This window comes from Orbicella faveolata, unplaced genomic scaffold (genome assembly GCF_042242905.1).
Source record: "Orbicella faveolata isolate gen_17 unplaced genomic scaffold, um_ofav_v1 contig_13, whole genome shotgun sequence".
In the NCBI taxonomy this organism is placed as follows: domain Eukaryota; kingdom Metazoa; phylum Cnidaria; class Anthozoa; order Scleractinia; family Merulinidae; genus Orbicella; species Orbicella faveolata.
Window position 1 is genome coordinate 25,415,333 of NW_028301540.1, and position 24,351 is coordinate 25,439,683.

The 24,351-nt window shown below is 40.6% G+C and overlaps 1 protein-coding gene across 13 annotated transcripts in view; it reads right to left on the reverse strand.

Annotated features, from left to right (window-relative positions):
- Nucleotides 1-70: 70 nt before the first annotated feature.
- Nucleotides 71-24,351, reverse strand: part of LOC110058624 (uncharacterized) — a 147,400-nt gene continuing 123,119 nt past the window's right edge. For 5 of the 13 annotated variants that reach the window (XM_089285168.1, XM_089285177.1, XM_089285175.1 and 2 more), the window contains 51 exons: nt 24,024-24,146; nt 23,780-23,902; nt 23,569-23,691; nt 23,357-23,479; nt 23,119-23,241; nt 22,428-22,550; nt 22,216-22,338; nt 21,728-21,850; nt 21,526-21,648; nt 21,062-21,184; nt 20,834-20,956; nt 20,477-20,599; nt 19,810-19,932; nt 19,593-19,715; nt 19,346-19,468; nt 19,097-19,219; nt 18,900-19,022; nt 18,599-18,721; nt 18,380-18,502; nt 18,142-18,264; nt 17,476-17,598; nt 17,056-17,178; nt 16,820-16,945; nt 16,415-16,537; nt 16,099-16,221; nt 15,759-15,881; nt 15,448-15,570; nt 14,379-14,501; nt 13,683-13,805; nt 12,949-13,071; nt 12,626-12,748; nt 12,014-12,136; nt 11,531-11,653; nt 11,280-11,402; nt 10,748-10,870; nt 10,150-10,272; nt 9,912-10,034; nt 9,374-9,496; nt 8,977-9,099; nt 8,758-8,880; nt 7,826-7,948; nt 7,431-7,553; nt 6,527-7,075; nt 5,330-5,440; nt 4,861-4,983; nt 4,338-4,376; nt 3,958-4,237; nt 3,541-3,846; nt 2,432-2,555; nt 1,903-2,065; nt 71-1,415 (listed from right to left, as the gene is read on the reverse strand). In XM_089285168.1, coding sequence (XP_089141294.1) covers nt 1,276-1,415; nt 1,903-2,065; nt 2,432-2,555; nt 3,541-3,846; nt 3,958-4,237; nt 4,338-4,376; nt 4,861-4,983; nt 5,330-5,440; nt 6,527-7,075; nt 7,431-7,553; nt 7,826-7,948; nt 8,758-8,880; nt 8,977-9,099; nt 9,374-9,496; nt 9,912-10,034; nt 10,150-10,272; nt 10,748-10,870; nt 11,280-11,402; nt 11,531-11,653; nt 12,014-12,136; nt 12,626-12,748; nt 12,949-13,071; nt 13,683-13,805; nt 14,379-14,501; nt 15,448-15,570; nt 15,759-15,881; nt 16,099-16,221; nt 16,415-16,537; nt 16,820-16,945; nt 17,056-17,178; nt 17,476-17,598; nt 18,142-18,264; nt 18,380-18,502; nt 18,599-18,721; nt 18,900-19,022; nt 19,097-19,219; nt 19,346-19,468; nt 19,593-19,715; nt 19,810-19,932; nt 20,477-20,599; nt 20,834-20,956; nt 21,062-21,184; nt 21,526-21,648; nt 21,728-21,850; nt 22,216-22,338; nt 22,428-22,550; nt 23,119-23,241; nt 23,357-23,479; nt 23,569-23,691; nt 23,780-23,902; nt 24,024-24,146 — 7,004 coding nt within the window. In that variant the 3' untranslated portion in view covers nt 71-1,275. The remainder of the gene's footprint in view (nt 1,416-1,902; nt 2,066-2,431; nt 2,556-3,540; nt 3,847-3,957; nt 4,238-4,337; nt 4,377-4,860; nt 4,984-5,329; nt 5,441-6,526; nt 7,076-7,430; nt 7,554-7,825; nt 7,949-8,757; nt 8,881-8,976; nt 9,100-9,373; nt 9,497-9,911; nt 10,035-10,149; nt 10,273-10,747; nt 10,871-11,279; nt 11,403-11,530; nt 11,654-12,013; nt 12,137-12,625; nt 12,749-12,948; nt 13,072-13,682; nt 13,806-14,378; nt 14,502-15,447; nt 15,571-15,758; nt 15,882-16,098; nt 16,222-16,414; nt 16,538-16,819; nt 16,946-17,055; nt 17,179-17,475; nt 17,599-18,141; nt 18,265-18,379; nt 18,503-18,598; nt 18,722-18,899; nt 19,023-19,096; nt 19,220-19,345; nt 19,469-19,592; nt 19,716-19,809; nt 19,933-20,476; nt 20,600-20,833; nt 20,957-21,061; nt 21,185-21,525; nt 21,649-21,727; nt 21,851-22,215; nt 22,339-22,427; nt 22,551-23,118; nt 23,242-23,356; nt 23,480-23,568; nt 23,692-23,779; nt 23,903-24,023; nt 24,147-24,351) is intronic. The other 8 variants (XM_089285174.1, XM_089285171.1, XM_089285176.1 and 5 more) reach the window with 8 other exon arrangements.

Sequence of the window (24,351 nt, forward strand, 5' to 3'; positions counted from 1 at the left end):
CCAATCAGATATATCTCCATTTTCCTATCACTTAATGCAAATAATTTTACAGTGAGTAGACACCCACAAATTGACTTAAGCACTACCCTTTATTTTACATTCATCTCGCAGCATACAGAGAGAAGAAACAGCAGTTTACTAGATCTCTGAATCCTGTTTGACTGCTTTCTTTTATTCTTAAATATATAAAACAGCAATACGAAATCCTCTACATTTTGCTAAAACCCAATTCTAAAGCTCTAAGCTTCTAATTTAACTTTTTGCGTCGTTTCTTTAAATTACTACAAAAATAGCTAATAAGTATCCTGTGAGAGAACATTTTACTTCAAAATAAACAGAGCGAGTGTATTCAGAGGTTTAAGCAATCTATTTTTGAATGCAAAGAAATAATCCCGGTCCCTTCAAGATTTCGCTCACCTGCTAAAAAAAGGCCGGATATTAGAGGAAACTCTGCCAAGTTTTTAAATCTAGCACCAAGTACCCTAGTACCCTAACTTGTTAGGGTAAAAAAGGCGCTTTATGGGAAATCTCCATAAAATCGGTCGACGAGTTTCTGATAGCACGAGCACTTATGAGCACACCAGAAGCTGTCCCGTCAGCGTGGCACCACGCGGGCACTTCTTGTTGCTTAGCAGCATTTCTAACTAAAATCCCGGATACAGTTTAACTTATGAATGAAAATATTTCTTGTTCCCAGTACCCTCTCGCCTATAGGTAATTTCACCGATGACAATCATTGTAGTCAAGCCCGCCACACAAGCGGTCCTGGTCCACTTGAAAGTCATCTGTATCTCCTGAAAACTTGTTACTTTTGTCTTCTTTAAGCACGAGCATTTGGTGATAAGGAATTCAATTTTTCGTGTTTAGCTACTTCACTCCTCGAGTCGGCCTTCTTCGGAGTCAATTTAAGCAGTTCTAACTTTCAAGCCAAGTGTGTGATCACCATTCGAATGACCAGCGCTGTCATAAAGTGCTGTTTACGGTGCTGTACAAGGTGGTTTTAACTTTTGCGTTTGTAGATGAAACCACTGTGTGCGACCATTCAAATGAAAGCTACTGGACAGTACTTTCATATGACATCGCATGTTTTTGATTATCATTAGCACAATAAAATTTTTGCCGATTTTGAAAGAACTTGGCAACTCTTAGGAGTAAAGGACGTAAACACTAGAATATAAATCCCCTATCTTAGCGCGGCCATAGATTATTCTTGCCACTTTCTTTAACATTATAATTTAGGGAAATAATATAATTATTCATTGTCTTGTTTCCTCGTCAAACATCCGCCGATGTTCCTTGTGTGTTGCTCGTGATCATTCTACGACGAACAACTGCAAACACCACAATACAGAGCAGAGCGAGAAGTCCCATGACTACAGACACTCCAATCAGGGGATCTTGTCTTGGCGCGGAATCTGAAGGACAAAAATAAAAGGGAAACAAAGATTTGACTTGTTGCATAGACATGCATTTGTCTACTTTCTTAGGCAGCGTTCACACTACGCCGGAGAAATTTGAAATCGCCGCTTTATTTCTACAGTTAGGTCTACCGTCCACACTAATCCGTCACGAAAACGGAGCTTTTCGAAAACGCTCTCAAAACCGGAAGAATTTGAAAACGCCGGCTTTGCGTTTTAGTCTGGACGGAAAACATTTTGACAACGGAGCTTTTCGATAACGGTGACGTCACGATAATCACGTGATTTCCCTGCCTGAGTTTTCCTCAAATACAAATCCAAAATGACCGGTTACTGTGGCATTTTCAAATTCCTCCAGCGTATTGTGGACGGAAAGCATTCGATGCGTTTTCAGAGTGAAACCTCCGTTTCAAATAGACTTAGACTACAGTTGTTTCACAATAAGATGCTAGATATATGTCTCTTCAAAGAGTCTAGACCATACCTTTAATTTCCTCGAAGTTCGTCAACCAAATCGGGCCATGGCTGAGTAACGTCGTATGCACAGGCGCACTGTAGGGGAGGGCTCTGCGATGACGACTCCTCGGAAGCAGGTCGCAATTTTTAAAGCACTCAGAATTTGGATCTGAAGAATTGCAAACGATGGCCTAGGGAAGAAAAAGCAGTGTTTGAAACGGGTGTGATATAAGACGGACGGACAAACGGACAGACCGGAAAACAGGCCAACTAATTAAGAAACAAACAAAAACGAAGATATACGAGGTAAGGTCGGACACTGCATATGGTTCTTTCATCCCTTTCGTTCAATGATGCGAAACAGTTTACAAATTATGTTCACACAGACAAAGAAGGGACACTGGAAAAACAAACAAGCAAATCAACAAATAAATAAAGGAAGCACAATAAGAATAAACGATTTCAAGACCTGACAGTAGCAAGGAACAAAAATTTAGTTCGTCGAATTTTAATAGCCACAGAACAATCAAGTAGCGATTGCTAAATGCTTGCGTTACCTTGCAGTGGATGTACACAAACGGGTCAGGTGTGTTAACAAACTTGAACGTTTGAAGACTAAAACGATGAAGGCCTTGTACTCCTCCATTATGGTGATACTGAACCGTGGAGTCCTGGGGACAACTGTGAAGAGAAACAATTTACGAACGGATTAGACTGCCATTTTAGAAATGGGACGAAACAATGGACCAAAATAGACCAAAATCGGGGCTCTTCCCGGCAGAAGCCCCGATTTTGGTTACTCCAGTAACCAAAGATTGCAAGCGAGGATTAGTGCTCGAGTTGGTCTCCTGGTTAAGGGCCCAAGGTCTCTGTCAGATACTTTGAGGGCCCAGGTCTGTGTCAGATGCTACAGCGCAAATGTGCATTACTCATTTCGTTAATTTGCGTTACGCCATTTATGTGACGCTGATTACTGCGATTTTAGCGTCTTCATTTAATTGCTCCAATCCCTTCATTTCTGCGGTAATGTATAAGCTAGGATTAGTTGTATATCCCTCATGCTCCAGAAGACAAAATCGAGGACTAGTTTTCACATATCGATCTCGTGGGGAGATCGATAGTGTAACATCACGGTCATATTTGGCAAATCTGGCGGCAACTGATTCTATATGAAGTGACTTCAATCGCTTTCAATCGCATGCCGCGTGCATGATGTACCTTGACATGATGATGAAATGTTAATCGCCCTTTAGCCAATGGGAAATTTATGTTTCTCGAGGAACACTTGAAGCACAAGCGCGCGCGGCCTTGCCGCGTGCCCGAAATCGAGCGCCTCTTCACCAGACTCCTTCTCGCCGGATCGCGTTGCTCTTCGCCACTCGCGCGCGTGACTCAAAGGTGAGCCTGCTCGCAGGTTACTAGAAGAAAAGAGAATTCAGTTTCTCAAAAGAATTCCACAAATCCTCTATTTTTGTCTTTCTCCAGGGCCACCCCTTTGAGTTCGGGCTTTTTCAAATCCTCTGCGGTTAATAATTTTGCTTGCGATGTAGACGAACTCAGATAAAATAGAGGGTGTGTGGACAGACTACCAGAAACGGACTAGATCACGGTGTTGACTGCAAAAGCTGGGGAGGAGAAAAGTCTGGGTGTTGCGTGACATACTCACCCGTTTAGAATCAGATCGTATTGTAGGGTACTGTTCGGATTAGGATCAGGGGTGGCGTGACAACGTTTCGCCTGCACAGCCAAACGAGGATCTTTAGAGTCCACACTTAGTTGAAGGAAAATTCGTTCATTAACTCTAACGCCGATAGGGAAGCTTTGGTCACCATAGGGACGAGTGTAGGCGTCATCTTTAAACACACCCAGGTTAATATCGAACATTCCGATATCTGAGGCGTTGCCTCGGATTATTTTCCTATTGGTTTCCAACTGAATGGCGCTTGCTTGAACTTCCTTGAGGTAACAGCACCTGAAATTTGCAATACATAACAGCAGTTGATTTTAGATTGAATAACCCTTCCCCCAAAAAATATTCTAGCACTTCGTCACTGGTCATTGAAAATTACACATTAAACATTACCTAAATGGAATGTCAACGTCTGCCATCCTCGTAATGATGCCCTCTGTCGGCCTCTCTTGAATCGTGTTCTCGTAAATAAACGCATTGTCCGTAACCACCATCTTAGTACCGCACGATGTAAGGTTAGTCTCAAACAGGAAGTGCGTCCCGTTATCCTTGGGAAGACACCTTGGGTCGTTAAGGCGCACGTCAGTCCTGCGCATGCCCATTAGGAATGCCTTGCTCAGTACCACTTGGATGAGCATCTTTCCGCAAGATATTGCCAAATGCTCGTTGACGACTTCAAGGGGAAAAAGTGACGTTTCAAATACAACTTAAAGAAACATGCTAATGTGAGCTACAATTTATAATAACAGACGACACTTATCATAACAGCTAACCTTTCCACCCTCCAGTTGCTCCAACAGTCTCTTCCGTTTCTGAAAAAAGGAAATTTGACCATATAATTACCACAAATCTGTAGAAACAGGGCTTGAAAAATTCCATTTGGATTCATTGCGCACCTCTAAAGAGTGCCTCTATTTGTTCTATTACTCTTTGTAATGCATACCTTTGAACGGTTTCACTGTTTGTAAAGACAGGCCCTGTGGTTTCATGATTTCTGTACTGCATTCTGGCCCTAACCTTGACCTTGTTTGTTGTGGTCGAGCGTGAGACACGTCCCTCCTCGAATGTATGGACAAATGCTCATCGACTTGTTAAGACAACGCGACAAAATGCCGAGGGGTAAAAATACGATGGACTAGCATCTGACTGGAAGGGGGTTGGAGAGGGGGCAGAGAGATGGAAGTTATGTGAGTTAAGTACCGGCTTTACCTTAATCTCACTTCCCATGAAAACAAACAAACAAACGAACAAAGGGGTGTATCCGCAGTTATTACCAGTCGTAAAGAATTCTTTTACCTCGACAGTCGAAGCCATCTCCCGTATATCCGTCCATACAAGAGCAGTCGTACAAACCAACATTATTTACGCAAAACGCATTCCCGTTACAAATATCCGTTCCCAGTTCACATTCGTCGACATCTACGAAACAGGAAAGACGCGTTCATTAATTCGTTTGGCTCAAACAAATATATCTATAAAAATGTCAAACATCTTTATTGACCTCTACGCAAAGGAAATTTTTACGGCCAATTTGAACAAAGAATGAAATAAATATCGCAGATGGACAAAGCATGTTTAGGAATCTCATCGACCAGGAAGCAGACCAGTTCCCTGGTTTTAGATGTGCGGCCGAGGACCTGGAAGACAACTCGGGTACACCACACTTAAAGCTTAGCATCCTGCGACCACTCGATCATTTTGACTCCTTTCTCTACTGTACTACGCTCGCCCTAACACAGCGAAGATGAACACCATTAAGTCTTACCTTCACAACTAAAACCGTTGCCTGCGTATCCCATTTTACATGAGCATATAAAGCCTCCATTCTTGCTGAGACAAACTGAGTTCTCGCTACACTGCGCGCATTCATCAGAACCTGTGAGCAAAACCATATCTGATTGATATGCCTCTCGGTACGTGACATTATGATAGGTATTCTGAAGGAGGGAATGGATTTGATTAACTATATAGCAATTCTAGGAAAAACATATCTGTGGACCTGTAGGTGTAAAGGAATTAATCCCATCTTCAACCATTTCAAAAGAATTTCGGAAATCAAATATGAAACAGAAAAATACATAGCTTTTAAGGCAAATAAGATCAGCCAGTTTAAAAGAAATGGGAAGTGTTTGAGGTACTTAATTTAAATTTAATTAAAAGTAAATAATTATCAATAACTTTATAAGCAGTATTTCTTTCTTTTTTATTCATATATTTTCAACTTAGTTATTACGTTGTATGTTGCAAAAAAAATTAATGTCCTGTATATAGAGAAATAATGCAAAAAGATTGTTTATCATAAAAAAGAAAAAAAAAAGCCTTTTGCTTTTAACATTGTTATAAATTCAGACCTAAGAAAATTGTAAGTAAGTAATGACATGTAATATAAGTTTGAGTCATGTAAGTGTTGCTATGATTAAATAATAATAAAAAAATATCTAATTGACACAGGCTGTATTCATGGACACATGTACAGCGACTAAGCAAATTCTTTGCAGTGTGTAGTTAAATTAAGCTACCTTTAAAAGATTATTTAACGTTATATAAAACCTCTAGTCACGGTTATATGATGCGAAAGTTGCTCTGGGATCCCTGCACATACCCAACATAAGGCAATGCTAATATCACCAACACAGACATTGAGCATGGAAACGATAAAACCGAACGCAATTATTGTTTTACTGTAAATTAAAGCAAAGCTAGTGGATTGGTCTTACTCGTTGAAATGGATCACTTCAATCGTGAAGGTACATTATGTTCGAAGCTATCTAAGCAAGTGGTCGACACTTGTGAATTAGTACACTGGCAGCCAATAGGAATAGACGAAGTGAGTGCGGTGTAAAGGTGACAATGCCAAACAACAAGAATAATAGTAACAACGACGACAACGACTGCAGCATCAGATAACTAAGAATGGCGGCACCAAGAACCACAACACTAAACAGCAACAACGAGTACTTACCTTTCACGCCATCGTTCATGATCTTCTGAGCAATAGCAGCTCCATCCTCGTCACCGTCAATTTGAATAACAACTCCTTTACTTGGAGCGAGTCTTGTAAGCTCATCCAAGTCAGCGAGTGAGCCAAATGCTATTGGCAGAACAAGGATATTCTTGTCTTGCAGGCTTTTTGCACTGGCCGACAGCACTTGAGGATAATTCACTGATTTCTGGTCAATCAAAACTACCAAGATTTTGTTCGCATCAGGCCGCGGGGGAGCATCTTCGAAGAGCTTCATGGCTTGATCAAGAGCTTTCTTCAAGTCTGGGGATCCTTCAGGTCTTTGCACAGCGTTAACAGCGTTCTTAAAGTCTTGTGCGGTTTTAAAACCATCAGTGAAGTCGATTTTAGTGCTGGCTTCTCTTCCACATGTTATTAAAGAGTAACGCGTATGTTTGGTTCCGTATTGGTCAATGATGACTTTAGTAGCATCCTTCATTGTGTTCAACGTTGGATTAGATAAGGCACCCATGATAACAGCAAGATCGATCTTTGGAGTAACTGCTATTTCTACATAAAATAGAATGGAATCAATGATTAAAGACGTTATGTTTGAGTGGACCATCTACAGATTTGTGCCGCAGACACATCTGCATTTCTTGCACTAGGAGCCCAAAATCAATAGTTCACTGTTGGCTTATGAACGTTTTCCTGCCTTTATAATGGAACCAGTTCGCACGTAAAATTTACCTTCCAGTTGTTTTTTGTTTTTTGTAATTGCACGCCCGAAATTGTTAATTTGCTTTTGATACTAAAAAGGGCAATAAAACTGTACTTTCGAAGGTAATCAAAAACCGATTCTCCATTTTCTAGCTCCTGATTAAACATGGTAAAGTAATGCCAACCTAAAGAATTGGTGAAGTACCTTGACATGTTTTTCCGTCTCCGGTGAACCCTTGTTTACACAAGCAACTGAACGAGCCGTCACTGTTCGTGCATTCAGCCTTTTCATCACACGGAGCGGACTCTGCAGAGCACTCGTCGATATCTGGAATATATGTAAAAAATATTCACAACACTCTATGTCTCTATGTCTTTCATGCAGTGGAGGGTCATCCCGACCTTACATCCATCTATACACCTCACTCTTGTCGAAATCTCCACATGAAGAAAAATAGTTGACTTCAGTGGAGCCCTCTCTAACCTCTCTGCTATAGTTTTCTTGTAGTAACGTGACAAGAGTGGGCCTCACGGCTTTACACTTCCTATTTTATTCCTTTTCCGCCACAAACTTTTGTAATGTTAAGTATAAAAGTATACCTTGACAAGTTTTTCCATCTCCTGTGAATCCTGTTCTACACGTACAGCTGTAGGAGCCCTTAGAATTAGAACAGTCAGCGTTTTCGTCACATGGACTGGGATCCGCAGAACACTCGTCAATATCTAGAGAGATAAAAATAAAGTAAATTAACACATTTAATTTGTCACATTGAGTATCGTTGTGCCCGCGTAGTGAAAAGCGAAAAGCGTCATCCAGTTGCCGCTGCTTTGAAGCTGGCGAGGTAATGGCCTTCACGTCAAAGTAATTCCGTTTAGGTTTAATGAGTCGCGACGTATGGTGGACGCACCATGTCGATGTAATGATGAGAACGAGAAAATATGATGTTCCCTTGTAAAATCTAGGCCCTAGTTGTTCAAAAGATGGATAGCGCCATCCATTGGATAAGTCACTTTTTAAAAGCTGGTACCGTTATTAACACTTTGAGCAGCTGGGTCCACGGTGCTTAAAGTAAGTTGGCTGTGCTGGATAGTTGCTGAAAAGATTCTGCATCGTAGTTAAGGATGAAATATGATCGAACCTATACTAACGGCCACCTCCCCACAACGGCTACATATTCTCGTCCCAGTCTAGAGATTTGCTCTACCTCTCCACAATGGCTAGTGCTCTGTCTCTAGAATAGCCGTTGTAGAGAGGTTTGCCTGTACTTGCATCATGAAAAAAAGATATTCTATTCATGAAAACCCTGTGTATTGTTTAGGTTGACTGTGCTCAATGAAGAAGCGGTGGATCCATATCCTTGTCACATATAGACACACTGCGCATTTTCATATGAATAATGATTGGATCCTGATCGTCGAAGAACGGTGGAGGAAGTCCTCAGCGATACGTGAAGCGATAGAAAAGAAATGGTAGCGTCTATTTTTATGTGAAATTGTAAAGGCGAAGTGGATAGTTTTTTAATTTCGCACACCTTCACAAATTGCACCATTTCCGGTAAATCCTGTTTTGCAAGTGCAGCTATAAGACCCTTCACTATTGCCGCAGTCAGAGTTTTCGTCACAAGGACTGGGTTCCAACGAACACTCGTCGAAATCTGTAAAATCAGTCAGTACATGAATGTTCAAGTTCAACAAGGATGTTTTCCAGTTTCAAACTGATAGTGTTCAAGAATGTTTTCGCATGTAAGTACCTTTACAAGATATTCCATCTCCATCGAATCCTTGTTTACAAGTACAGCTATAAGAACCGTCAGTGTTTGTGCAGTCCGCGTTCTCGTCACATGGACTGGAATCCGCAGAACACTCATCGATATCTGATGTGATAAGCAAAATCCAGTATGTTGTTTTCGACCAAACTGCGATATTCTAACGCTTGCAAGCCATTAAGTACGTTTGTCTAGTACCATTGTGCCCAATTTTAGCAAATTGACGGGCGGATAGAAACATGCGATTCCTACAAACGGTTCTTCTTGTGTCTCCTTTCAACGAACACCTTACGAAAATACAATAGCAACACTCCCACTCCCAAAATTACATGTACGTTAGCGCCAAGAGAAACTGCTTTGCGAATTGTGAAGTATCAACTACCTTGGCAAGTTGTTCCGTCGCCACTGAACCCTAGTTTGCACCTACAGCTGTAGGATCCTTCGGTATTAGAACAGTCGGCGTTTTCATCACACGGTTTGGAATCTGCAGAACACTCGTCAACATCTGACAAGAAATAAATCAACCAAATGTTGTTCTGTGTTTCCCAAAAGTGTGCCTTTCGATTTAGTGAGAACAGTGAACGTACCCTATGGATGCTCCGATGAAAGAGTATAGAAAATGATGGCATTGGGTCGGTTTGTAACGTTCTGCTTCTTAGCATCAACAAAGCGTATAAAGATATTCGAAGGACTTCAAAGACACTTCAGAACTCGTGTGGCACGAAAGAAAGTTGCCTGAGCACGTTGTCGACGTGGTGGATAGACGTTTGATTCACTAAGAACTGTCGACGAATATTTTAGACAAAAAGAGACAATAGAAATAAAAGTGACATTAAGTTTAACGTAGAACGCGACACAATATGGATACGCTGTGCGTGATGAAGAATTGAAGTGGTGGATAGTGTTTCACGTTCGCACACCTTCACAAATTGAACCATTCCCAGTAAATCCTTGTTTACATGTACAGCTGTAAGAACCGTCAGTGTTGGTGCAATCAGCATTTTCGTCACAAGGACTGGGTTCTAATGAACACTCATCGAAATCTGGCATGATGAAAAGACGCAACAATGTAAACATATAATCAGAATTTTCATCACAAGGAATGGAGATTTCCAGTTTCAAACTAATAGAGTTCAAGAACATTGTCGCATGTAGTACCTTTACAAGATAGTCCGTCTCCATCGAATCCTTGTTTACAAGTACAGCTATAAGAACCGTCAGTGTTGGTACAATCAGCGTTCTCGTCGCACGGACTGGAATCCGCAGAACACTCATCGATATCTGATGTGATAAGCAAAATCGCGTTCGGATTGTTTTCGACCAAACTGCGGTAACGTTTGCGAGCCATTAAGTACGTTTGTTTAGTACCATTGTGCCCAATTTTGAGCAAATCGTTAAGAGCAACCATCAACAACACTAACAACAGCAACAGCAACAACAAGAACGACAACAACCACAACCATGTCCGAAGACCCATTTCACGCGCAGTACAGCGGAAGACTTATGGCAACTGCTTTTGTGATCGCGTGAGTCGTAGCCTTCTCAGATCTTCTCGGCCGGTGAAATGAAGCTTTGGACACAGACAACAACTAACTTGACGGGCGGATAGAAACATGCAATTGCTACAAACGGTCGTTCTTGTGTCTTCTTTGAAGGAACACCTTACGAAAATACAATAGGAATACTCCCACTCCCAAAATTACATGTACGTTAGCGCCAAGAGAAACTGCTTTGCGAATTGTGAAGTATTAACTACCTTGGCAACTTGTTCCATCTCCGCTGAACCCTAATTTGCACCTACAGCTGTAGGATCCTTCGGTATTAGAACAGTCGGCGTTTTCATCACACGGTTTGGAATCTGCAGAACACTCGTCAACATCTGACAAGAAATAAATCAACCAAATGTTGTTCTGTGTTTCCCAAAAATGTGCCTTTCGATTCAGTGAGAACAGTGGACGTACCCTATCGATGCCCCGATGAAAGAGTAAAGAAAGTGATGACATTGGGTCGCTTTGTAACGTTCTGCGTCTTAGCATCAACAAAGCGTATAAAGGCATTCGAAGGACTTCATAGACATTTCAGAATTCGTGTGGCACGAAAGAAAGCTGACTGAGCATATTGTCGGCGTGGTGGATAGACGTTTGATTCATTAAGAACGGTCGACGAATGTTTTAGACAAAAGAGACGATACAAATGAAAATGACGTTTAGTTTCATGTGGAACGCGACATAATCTGGATACGCTGTGCGTGATGAAGAAGCTGTAAATAGTTTTTCACGTTCGCACACCTTCACAAATTGAACCATTTCCAGTAAATCCTTGTTTACAAGTACAGCTGTAAGAACCGTCAGTATTGGTGCAATCAGCATTTTCGTCACAAGGACTGGATTCTAATGAACACTCATCGAAATCTGACATGAAGAAAAGACGCAACAATTTATACATACAATCAAAGTTTCCATCACAAGGATTGAGTTCAAGGAGGGAGATTTCCAGTTTCAAACTGATAGTGTTCGAGAACATTGTCGCATGTAAGTACCTTTACAAGATATTCCATCTCCATCGAATCCTTGTTTACAAGTACAGCTATAAGAACCGTCAGTGTTCGTACAATCAGCGTTCTCGTCACACGGACTGGAATCCGCAGAACACTCATCTATATCTGATGTGATAAGCAAAATCGAGTATGGATTGTTTTCAACCAAACTGCGGTATTTTAAAGTTTGCAAGCCACTAAGTACGTTTGTTTAGAACGACCACAACCATGTCTGAAGATCCATTTCACGTGCAGTACAGGGGAAGACTTATGGCAACTCCTTTTGTGATCGCGCGAGTCGTAGCCTTCCCAGACCTTCTTGGCCAGTGAACTAAACTTTTGAACAAAGAAAACTACTACATTGACGAGCTAATAAAAACCTGCGATGCCTACAAACGATCCTTCTTGCGTCAGCTTTGTCAGAATTGCTTACCAAAATACAGAAGAAGCATTCCCACAATTACCTTTACGTATAATATTAACTACCTTTGCAAGTTGTTCCATCTCCAGTAAACCCTAATTTGCACCTACAGCTGTAGGAACCCTCGGTATTAGAACAGTCGGCGTTATCGTCACACGGGTTGGAATCTGCAGAACACTCGTCAACATCTGAAAAGAAATACATCAACCAAATTTTGTTCTGTGTTTCCAAAGAGTGTGCCTTTCCGTTCAGTGAGATGGGTTGAGTTGATTCAGCACATTGTCGGCGTGGTGGACAGACATTTGATTCATTAAGATCGGTCGACGAATATTTTATATAAAAGAGACGCTAGAAATTAAAATTGGTGCTGAATTTCATGTAGAACGCGACATAATTTGGATATGCTGCGCGTGATGAAGACGCATTTTCACATTCGCACACCTTCACAGATTGCACCATTTCCAGTAAATCCCTGTTTACAGGTACAGCTGTAAGAACCGTCACTGTTGGTGCAATCAGCATTTTCGTCGCAAGGACTAGGTTCTAAAGAACACTCATCGAAATCTGATGTAAGAAAGGAAAATCATTTACTACCTTTCAAGTACAACACAAACCTCTTTTAATTCTGGTTTAAGCGCAAGCATATTTTTTTCAACAGCAGTCCTACATGCCTATACCTTCGCAAGTTGTACCATCTCCATCAAACCCTTGTTTGCAAGTGCAGCTATAAGAACCGTCACTGTTGGTGCAGTCCGCGTTCTCGTCACATGGACTGGAATCTGCGGAGCACTCATCGATATCTGACGGAATAAAAAGATGTTATTGTGACTTAGTGCACTATAGGTTGTAAGTCCCACGCACCAGGTCAAGTGAGAAGCCCTAAATCATAATGTAGGGCGCTCCAAGGTACAAGCAATACAATGTAGATTTTGCCAAAATAGTAACGCTAATCTGCAATGGACTCAATAGAGTGGATTTGCTACATATTCGGCGCGCTTACCTTCACAAGTTGTGCCATCTCCAGTAAATCCTTGTTTACAAGTACAGCTGTAAGAACCGTCACTGTTGGTACAATCAGCGTTCTCGTCACATGGGTTGGAATCAGCAGAACACTCGTCTATATCTGTTGTTGAGGAAAAAAGGAGCCATCCTTGAAAATCTAAATTTTAATTTGCACAGTACAGTTCCTTTTCTCAAAGGCTTCAATGCACTTTTCAGGTGTAAGAGACGTATAAACTGTTTGTCATAATCAAGAACGAGAAAGATGTGATGTTTATTACGTCGCAACTATGGAACAACAGAAATCCAAGTCCCAGAAAGAACGTTCGTGGAGCGAAGGTAAAGGTAACTGGACAACAGATTGATCCAGTGTGATGGAAATGAATGAACAACGAAAAACAAAACAACAAAACAAACAACAAAACAAAACTGAGCAGCCTTCACTTGACTGTGATGAAGGCGCAGTGGATTACTTTTCACGCTTATACCCCTACACCTTCACAAACAGCGCGGCCATTTCCAGCAAATCCTTGTTTACAAATACAACTGAAAAAAGTCCGCTGTTGGTTCAATTAGGATTCTTGTTGTACGGACTGGGCTCTACAGAACACTCATCAAAATCTAACGCGATGGCAATGGAAATCATTGACTAAAGTTCAAGTGCAAACACTTTTTCAACACTCAAGAGAGATTATCTGTTAAAAAAATTCCATTAATATTTCCTGGTGTATGTACCTTTACAGGTTAGGCCATCCCCATCAAATCCTTTTTTACAATTACAGCTGTAAGAACCGTCAGTGTTGGTGCAATTCGCGTTCTCATCGCAAGGACTGGAAACCGCAGAACATTCATCGATGTCTGATTTGACGAAGAGCAGAAATTGTTGTTAACAATACGCATATTTTTGAATTAAAGTAGCCCACCTTTTTGATAGGCTATGGCGACATATCAGCCTAGTCTGGTCGAGTCGGTTTGTATTTTGGAAAGGCGTAGGTTAGCCAAAATACACATGGCGAGAGCAAATGAACCTGAAATGCCGCCGAAGTGTACCAAAAGGCACGATTAGGTATTTTCTGTACCCAAACCCGTACAAGTAATAGTGACTTTATATCGGAGGATATCAGGACACGGCTCCTGATTCGCGTATTGCGAATTTGGGTACGCTAATTGACTATCGATAGGCTCTATCGATAGCGCAGAGTGGAATACGGTAAGTGATCCAATGAAACGCGCCCAATAACGTACCTTAAAACGGAAACGCTTAAAAACACTTCCTTTTATAGCGAGTTAAAGACGTTAAATTGTAAAGTGCAAAGAGATAACAGAGTGACAAAGGGATACTTGACGGATGTTTTTAGTTTAAAAACAACAAAAGGAACGGAATACAACCGACAGAAGTCATGATAACCATCTCTGGAAATTCATAAGTACCTTCACAAACTGCACCATCTCCAGTAAATCCTTGTTTACAAGTACAGCTGTAAGAACCGTCACTGTTGGTACAGTCAGCGTTCTCGTCACAAGAACTCGGATCCACCGAACATTCGTCGATGTCTGCAGTGAAAAAGGAAAATTTAAAAATAGTTCTCACATGTCAGAACTTAATATAGCATCAACGACGGAAGTTTTTCTCGAAGACTCTTTAGACCTTTACAAATTGTTCCGTCTCCAGTAAATCCCTGTTTACAAGTACAGCTATAAGAACGGTCAGTGTCAGTGTTGGTACAATCAGCGTTCACGTCACAAGGACTAGTATCGGCAGAACACTCATCGATATCTGGTATGATGAAAAAGACCCAATGATTTATGCATGTTAGACAGAGAAGTCTTTGATTAAAACATTTCCCCTCTTTTCTAATGTTGCGACACGTTGTTTTGCCACTACTCAGTATTGGAAATTTGGCAAAACTTTAAGACTCTAAGATTACTATTTTGGTAATAAATGCGAGCGATTTTAGGGTGCGTTTCCTTGGGAAAAGGTAAGATTGGATTCTTAAATCCAAAAATGGGTTTTGCGTTTCTTTACTATACAAATTAACCTAAGATCACTTGGATCACAGTGCATGAAAGAAACCGAAGAATCCTTTCCCAGAGTGGATTTTTTGTTTCCTTTGATGTACTATGATCCAAGTGATCTTGGATTAATTTTGATTGATCTGTTTATTAAAGAAGTGCAGAATCCGCTTTTCGATGTCAGAAACGCACCCTTAGTTTTCAGCAACTCGTTATTTAAATTGGTAAGTGCAGTAATTTCCACCGGCTAAAATTAAGTTACTGCATCACTGAATGTTTTACTTCTTTTCTCTCACAATTGAGTAGTTTTTTTTCTTCAACACTGAAACCTGGTCTTTTAATCAAGTCGATATTAAGTTGCCCCTAACTTAGACACTTTGCCAGGAATATCCTGTCGCTTAGGTGCTCTTTTTCGTTCTGTATTACAACCTATTGTTGTCATCAGGAGAAATACGAGGGTTATTACCATTGGAGAAACATAGAATACCTTCACAAGTCGTTCCATCTCCAGTGAAACCTTGATTACAAGTACAACTGTAAGACCCGTCGTTGTTGGTACAAGCAGCGTTTTCGGCGCATGCACTCGATTCCTCAGAACACTCGTCTATATCTGGTGTAATACGTAATAGAAATAATCAGTCTGTTTATTGGACTGAGCCTCCAATCTTTTTTGTAAGTACAACTTCACCTTACTTAATCTGGAGTGGGAAAGCATGCATGGGTAATACCTACCGGAACATGACTTACTATCTTGAATCCATCTTCAGTTAATCGAAGCAAGTCTGTGCTATAACCTACCTGTGCAGATTACACCATCTCCAGTAAATCCTTGTTTACAAGTACAGCTATAAGAACCGTCACTGTTGGTACAATCAGCGTTTTCATCGCATGGACTGGTATCCGCAGAACACTCATCGATATCTGATATGACGGAAAGGAAGTATATTAATGTCGCGAAAACTCCAGAACAGTTCAAAACATTTTAATTCCTGAAGGTGATATTGGAACCCTTTCCTCTTAAGTGCATTGGCTATTAGAGAATGGTCAACACGATGATATGGCTTTAAGATGACGTATTGATCAAATTAGGATATTTTATATGTTGATCATTATTTGGAGTACAGTCTTTTAAAAGTACCTTCACAAACTGTACCATCTCCAGTAAATCCTTGTTTACAAGTACAGCTGTAAGAACCGTCGCTGTTGGTGCATAGGGCGTTTTCATCACATGGACTGGGATCCGAAGAACACTCATCTAATTCTGATGTGATCGAAATGGAATTATTAGCTATTTTATGGATTTGCGGCGACCTAGTAAATGATTTGATTCACGTGCATTATGTATACAGATAGGGTTAGGGTAAAAAAAAATGTATACAGATAGGGCCTTAGTTAATGATTAAATTCTGTAAATAGCTAAAATAGTGTTTGTCTAACAATAACATCGTGTATACCTTCACAAAGCGTTCCATTTCCAGTAAATCCCTGTTTACAAGTGCAGCTGTAAGAACCTTCATTGTTCGTGCAATCTGCATTTTCATCACACGGACTTGAATCCGCAGAACACTCATCGATATCTGAATCGAGATAAAGAAGAAACGATCACGAACCGCTCCAAAAACAATATAAGCGACAGGCTGTAAAAGTGAGGATGTGGAATTTTGATTGGAAGAGTTCGTCTAGAGCAGGTAAAGGGTAATCCTGTTCCAACTAGTCTGCCACGAGAATGAAAGAACAGGACATTCAAATGTATGATGACGTGTGATGAAAGAAAGCGGCTGGTTTGTGACACGTGTTGGAAAAAAGTGGATTGTTTTGAGGGCGCAGTGGATTGCTTTTTTGACCACATTCTCCCCAACCTTCACAGACTGCGCCGCCATCTCCAGTAAATCCTTGTTTGCATGTACAGCTGTAAGAACCGTCAGTGTTGGTACAAACTGCGTTGTCGTCACACGGACTGGGTTCTAAAGAGCACTCGTCGAAATCTGATGTAATGGAAGTGGAAATTGTGTATTAAGCTTAATTTCCAGCAGAGGAAGGATTTTGTCAAGACTTAGGACGAATGCTTTTAAATGAAATTAATTAATGCTTTTACCTTCACAAGATACGCCATCGCCATCAAATCCTTGTTTACACGTACAGCTGTAAGAACCTTCATTGTTTGTGCAATCAGCGTTTTCATCGCAAGGGTTGGAATCCGCAGAACATTCGTCGATATCTGAACGAAAAAGAAACGACAATGAATAATTATTTCATAGCTTTCTGATCACCTCTCGTGGCCAGTTCTATCAATGGTGCTGGTTGTATCGTTGTGAATCACACGGTCCCATTTCCAGTGATATCAATCGTTTCATGCAAAACATATCGGAGTTACGCGTCCAAATCTTACGCCAGTTGGTCCGTGTGAAGATTGACTTGAAATGTAACTTATAGATCGTCCTCTAACGCGACCAGTTATTTATTTGCTTCGTCTGTAAAGGAACAGCTAGTAGAAATAGGAAAGAAGTTTGCATACCACTACAGGATATGCCATCTCCAGCGAATCCTCCTTTACATGTACAGCTGTAAGATCCATCACTGTTGGCGCAATCAGCGTTCTCGTCACAAGGACTGGGATTGGCAGAACACTCGTCGATATCTTAGAGGTGGCATGATAAAGGAACGCATTATAATAATAAAGTGGTTTCTGAAGATGTCTTTAATTCAAGCTTAGTTTGGCTTTGGTTGATTACAATTTCCCAAGAAAGGATGGGTCAGTAAAAGAGTTCCCTTAAAACCCGTTTCATTATGTGATTTACAGAGAACAGCCAGATACAAGGTAATGCACAGCGAGGACTTTCGATAGCCACGTTGCGATGGACATTGCTGTACATAAAAAGCAAAAGTCCATCAATAAAGACAAGCACAAGAAAGGTAAGGACGAAAAATTCGCCACCTCATTCTAAAAAATAAGCAACAGTCAAATCTTTTAGAAACACCTTGTGCCGGAAAGTTTTGCTGGAATAACGTCTTCTGCCGCATTTTAACCCTTAGACAATTTTACTGTACTGTAATTCGTAGTGTATAGGCATAATACAGAATTTCATAGTTTTATCATGTAAATATCTATTCTAATGTTATAGCCATGGTAAGTGAAATTGTGCCATAAGCGTCAGATTTTCGTAAAATCATTATTGCATACCTTTGCAAATGGACCCGTTTCCAGAAAATCCTGGTCTGCAAGTGCAGCTATAAGAACCATCTGTGTTGCTGCAAGTAGCGTTTTCATCGCAAGGGCTGGGCTCCAAAGAACACTCATCGAAGTCTGGCGGAGCACAAAGGAAGGTAATTAAGATTTGATTCGATTTGGATTTTACGCACAACAAATAACGTAACACTACACGAAGGATTAGGTTATGATAAAGGCAAACCAGTTTTACCTTCACAAACTTCCCCATCTCCATCAAATCCTTGCTTACAGTTACAGCTGTAAGAACCATCAGTGTTGGTACAATCAGCGTTTTCGTCACAAGGACTGGCATCCGCTGAACACTCATCAATATCTAATGTGACGGAAAAAGAAAGCATCACTTACTAAGCGATATAAACGCACCTAGCGGTTCAGTGCCTACAGGGGCTTGTTTAAAATTCTGTCGTACCTTTACAAACGATACCGTCTCCAGTGAATCCTTGTTTACAAGTACAGCTGTACGAACCGTCACTGTTGGCGCAATCAGCGTTTTCATCACATCGGCTGGTGCCCAAAGAGCACTCGTCGATATCTAAGGGTGATACAAGAGACGTTGCTAGGCTTCCTGTCGAGTTGTTTTAGATAAAACTATTCCTCGGTTGCCAAAAACAAACAAAAGTGAGTTTGCCAAAAGTAAAATTGTAAAGAGCATCTTTACTCATAAAACCATATTCGAATTTAAAGCGATAGAAAGGTAGCCAGGTATTTACCTTGACAAGTCGTCCCATTTCCAGTATATCCCTGTTTGCAAGCACAGCTGTAAGAACCGTCAGTGTTGGTGCATTCAGCGTTTTCGCCACATGGACTGGGTTCCAGGGAACACTCATCAAAATCTGATGCAATGGAAAGGACAATTGGTTGCTTATTATAGCTTCTTTGCCATAACTTTGTATGGTATTCAGCATACCTTTACAAGTAGTGCCATCTCCATCAAATCCTTGTTTGCAGCTACAGGTGTAAGAACCTTTCGTGTTGATACAATCAGCGTTCTCGTCACACGGACTGGAATCGGCTGAGCACTCATCGATATCTGATTTCAATAAAAACGAAGTGACACTGAATAAAGAGCGCGATGAAGAAGTTTTATTTATGTATTAGCTCAATGAGCGATCTACAACTAACAAGACCATGCTGTAACTATACAGCGAGAACATACCCGTGCAGATAGTACCATCTCCAGTGAAGCCCTGTTTACAAGTACAGCTGTAAGAACCGTCGCTGTTGGTACAGTCAGCGTTCTCATCACACGGACTAGAATCCCCAGAGCACTCATTGATATCTAAATGTAGCAGAATACGGAAAGGTTATTCATCGCATGTCTTTATGGAGACCATACTTTGTCCGAAATTTCTTGGCAAAAACGTATGTCCAATAGTTTCAATGATAACGTCTAGTATAATTACCTCCACAGACTGTTCCATTTCCAGTATATCCTTGTTTACAAGAGCAGCTATAAGAGCCATCAGTGTTGATACAATCAGCATTCGGATCACACGGACTGAGTTCCAAAGAACACTCATCAAAATCTGATGCCAAATAAATTAGAGAATTGGAATAAATCTCAGTTATTTTTTTTTCAAAGATAGGGGAATTATTTTCAAATATAGTCAACTTACGTACCTTTACAAATTATTCCATCCCCATCAAACCCTTCTTTACAAGCACAGCTATAAGAACCGTCATTGTTGGTACAATCAGCGTTGTTATCACAAGGATTGGAATCCACAGAGCACTCGTCAATGTCTAAATGTGGTAGAAAAAAAATCCATTATTTGTTACACAACTTAGAGTACACTTCGTCTTATTTTTAACGATCTCCGCGGCCCATACCTTCGCAAACAGTGCCATTTCCAGTAAATCCTTGTTTACAAGTGCACGTGAAAGAACCTTCGTTGTTAGTGCAATCAGCGTTCTCGTCACAAGGACTGGGATTGGCGGAGCACTCATCGATATCGGATTTCAAAGACAATATAATCGATAAATTAAAATCTAAGAACAATTGATCTCAGCTGTTGGTGTGTTTGTTTTAACTTTGACACAAAATAGGATAATCTAGCATAGAAAAGCAATCAACGTGATGCCCAGTTTATTTATTTAGTTAATCGCTTCGCTCATAAGAATGATCATGGCAAGGAACAAGCTCCAGAGATATTTGAGGGTCTGGATGGGAAGCAGTAATACAGACGCCTAATGGCCCACTAAGAATAATAATAAATTTAAGTGAAGTACAGTTCCACTGCAATCTTAGTACTGTTTTTGGCTAAGGTGTAAAGGTGTTTTAACAAACCATCACAAAGCAACCCATCTCCGGTGAATCCTTGTTTACAAGTACAGCTGTAAGAACCATCGCTGTTGATGCAATCAGCATTTTCATCACACGGGCTGGAATCGGCGGAACATTCGTCTATATCTGATGTCAAAGGAACAAAATAAAATGTTAAGTTTGTAGTAACGGTTACTATTTTGCAATTGTTTTTAAAACAAACTCTTAAGAGATGTTGCGAGGATTAGCATAAGTAGCTGTGTACGTTTCTGGTGTGCGGTCACTAAACTAAGATGAAACACTAAAGCCCCACCCTCCCCCCCCTCCCCTCGCCCAGGCAGTGAGGATGGTGCAACTCGAGAGGAGGATTCTCTCTCATACCTTCGCAAAGTGAACCATTCCCAGTAAATCCTTGTTTACAAGAACAGCTATAGGAACCGTCAGTGTTGGTACAATCAGCGTTCTCGTCACAAGGACTCGGATCCGTGGAACACTCATCTACATCTGTTATAGTGAAATGATAAATAGTTAGGTTATCTTAATTTCAACGTAAAGTTTTCTTTGTAAAGCATGCATAGTAAAATGGGTTGTTGCAACATTCTGGGAAACCTTGACAAGTTGCTCCATCTCCAGTGAATCCTTGTTTACAAGTGCAGGTGTAAGAACCGTCATTGTTAGTACAATCAACGTTCTTGTCACACGGACTGGATTCAGCTGAGCACTCGTCTACATCTGTTGTAATAGAAAAGATAAGTCATTGGGTAATCTCAACAAACGGTTTTGGCTTGAGGATTGAAAATAATTCGCATTGGCTTTGGTTTTACATACTTCGGTAAGAGATTGTTTTTAAAAGCTCGCACCACTTTTTCATCCAATCAGAAGTAAAACCGAAACCAATCGTGACTCGCTCGCACACGTACGTTTCCCTGCACTTCCCGTCAGTTACATCTGTTTACTTTGAGTTTTGATTGGTTCACTTTATTGTTTGTGTGCAATGGGATTGGCTTAAGTAATTTCTTTGATTTTTGTTTTATGACAATGAATTGAAAACGCTTTAATTACAAAGGGGAAACCTTCACAGCTTGTCCCATTTCCAGTGAATCCTTGCTTGCAAGTGCAGTTGTAGGAACCGTCACTGTTGGTACAATCTGCGTTCTCATCACACGGATTGGACTCTGCAGAACACTCGTCTATGTCTGAAGCAATAGAAAACAAATAATTACTCTTCTTCATTTTCGAGAAGCTGAATTATAACTTGAATTTTGTTAACGTTACCTTCACAAGTTGTTCCATCTCCAGTGAATCCTTGTTTACATGCACAGCTGTAAGAGCCGTCGCTGTTAGTGCAATCGGCGTTCTCGTCACACGGATTGGTCTCTGCAGAGCACTCGTCAATATCTGTATGCGATATGAAGGTAAATGATACGTTAGGCAGTTCGAACAAGCATTGTGTGTCCTGTTTATTTGTACAGTATTGCGATCTTTTAGGAACATCTTTGGACGGCGTTTCAGTGTTCTTGCTTCGGTTGCATCAGTTTAACCAAGGAATATGTTGTCTGTGAGGATCTCTTTGTTTGAAATTAAAATACGAAATGAAATTTTGATACTAATGAAATCACAAACAAAAAACATATAGACAGTCAGAGAGACAGACACAGTCTGGCAAACAAACAAACAAACAAACAGGAAACAGAACTTGCGAACACCTCCTGACTTTATTTGTTCCTGTGTTGACATTAAATGTCTGTTATATTCTTACATACCTTGACAAATTATTCCATCTCCAGTGAAACCTCGTTTACAAGTACAGTTTGCGGAACCGTCAGTATTGATACAAACCGCATTTTCATCACAAGGGTTGGAATCTGGAGCACACTCATTGATGTCTGAGAAAATAAAAGAAAAGTGGAATGTATGATTACATAAGCAACTTATGCAAGATATTCTAAGAGATCTTGGTAGGAAAATTGCCTACCATTGCAAGATGTTCCATTTCCAGTAAATCCTTGCTTACAAGAACAGCTATAAGAACCATCACTGTTGGTACAATCCGCGTTTTCATCACACGGACTCGTATCAACAGAACACTCGTCAATATCTGATGAAACAGAAAAAGGGAACAGTCAACTGGGCAATATATGAAAGAGACTCTTTAAAGCTGCAGCGTAGCCGAGTGGTTAGGGCGCCGGGCACGAAAACCGGAAGACGCGGGCTCAAGTACCGCTTTGACCACTAGCTGGAGTTGTATCAGCGTACTCCCGAGGTCACCTCTCGGCCACACTTGAAAATAGCCAACTGGAGTCTCTCCTTCCAGTTAGAGCAATTAACCATGTTTTGTTTAATTTGGATCGTTTGTTTAATTGCGCTGCCTCATTAGCCTTTGTGCTATAAACACTGACCAAAGATAAATGAAGGCTATTTATCTATATTTTACACACAAAACATTAAGATCTGAAAAAATGGTCTCGGATACCGCTACAAATTGCACCATTTCCAGTGAATCTATATTTTGCAAGTACAGCCATAAGAACCGTTACTCTTGGCAATATGACAGCTTGACTATTACAAAACCTGTCGTCCAGTATGTACATACATGCATACTTTATTTGATCAGTAAGTCGAACTATGGCAACTGAGAGAGATGTAATGATATTCTACACTTATACCTTCACAAACTGAACCATCTCCAGTGAATCCCAATTTACAAGTACAGACGTAAGAACCGTCATTGTTGGCACAATCAGCGTTTTCATCACATGGGTTGGAATCCGCAGAACACTCATCGATGTCTGAAATAACAAGAAAGGAAACTTAATCATAGAACCGTGCCGTAAACTGTTTATATATGATTCCGTCGATTTGCTGAGGAAGGATAGACTTGACACAAATAATGTTCTACCGTACCTTGGCATACTGCACCATCTCCGGTGAATCCCTGTCTACAAGTACAGCTATAGGATCCTTTACTGTTGGTGCAATCAGCGTTTTCATCACAAATAGTGGGATCAATGGAGCACTCGTCGATATCTGGTGTAATAGAAAGGGAAGAAGACAACCGACTTTATTTTAACAACGTACACTCTTATGAAATATAACGTATTAGAATTCTTGCATACCTTCACAAAATGTGCCATTTCCAGCGAATCCCTGTTTACATGTACAGCTATAAGAACCATCGCTGTTGGCGCAATCAGCCTTTTCATCACAAGGACTGGGATCAACAGAGCACTCATCGATATCTAACAGGTAAGGATTGGAAAGGAATACTTCATATTTTCAGGAAACACGAGTTTATGACAAGGCTTCTTGATTGTAAATCACGCATACCTTGACAAACAGTGCCATCGCCAGTAAATCCTGGCTTACAGGTGCAGCTGTAAGAACCGTCACTGTTGGTACAGTCAGCGTTCTCATCACAAGTACTGGGATCAGTTGAACACTCGTCAATATCTGATACCAAGAAAATAGAATAAAGCTTGTGTCGTTTTAAATCTATCTCGCTTCCAGCGTCATTGTAAGTTTGCGGAAGTCAAATTACGATTGTAGTATAAGGTATAATGTTCTCTCCTACCTTGACAAGCCGTTCCATTTCCAGCAAATCCTTGTTTACACGTGCAGCTGTAAGAACCGTCACTGTTGGTGCAATCAGCGTTCTGGTAACACGGACTGAGTTCTTTAGAACACTCATCTATGTCTGATATTTAAAAAGAGTCTGTTAATAGATCTCAGCTTGTTCATGAAAATATATTTTGCTACAAAGGAAACCCAATACTATCATCTGCGTTTGTTTTACTTTTTTTTTTGTCGACAATAAGAATTCATGCTGGTAAATGTAGAAGTGTTGATCCACATGTTTATGAGAAAAAAATATCATTAATTAACATCGCCTTGCACTCTGT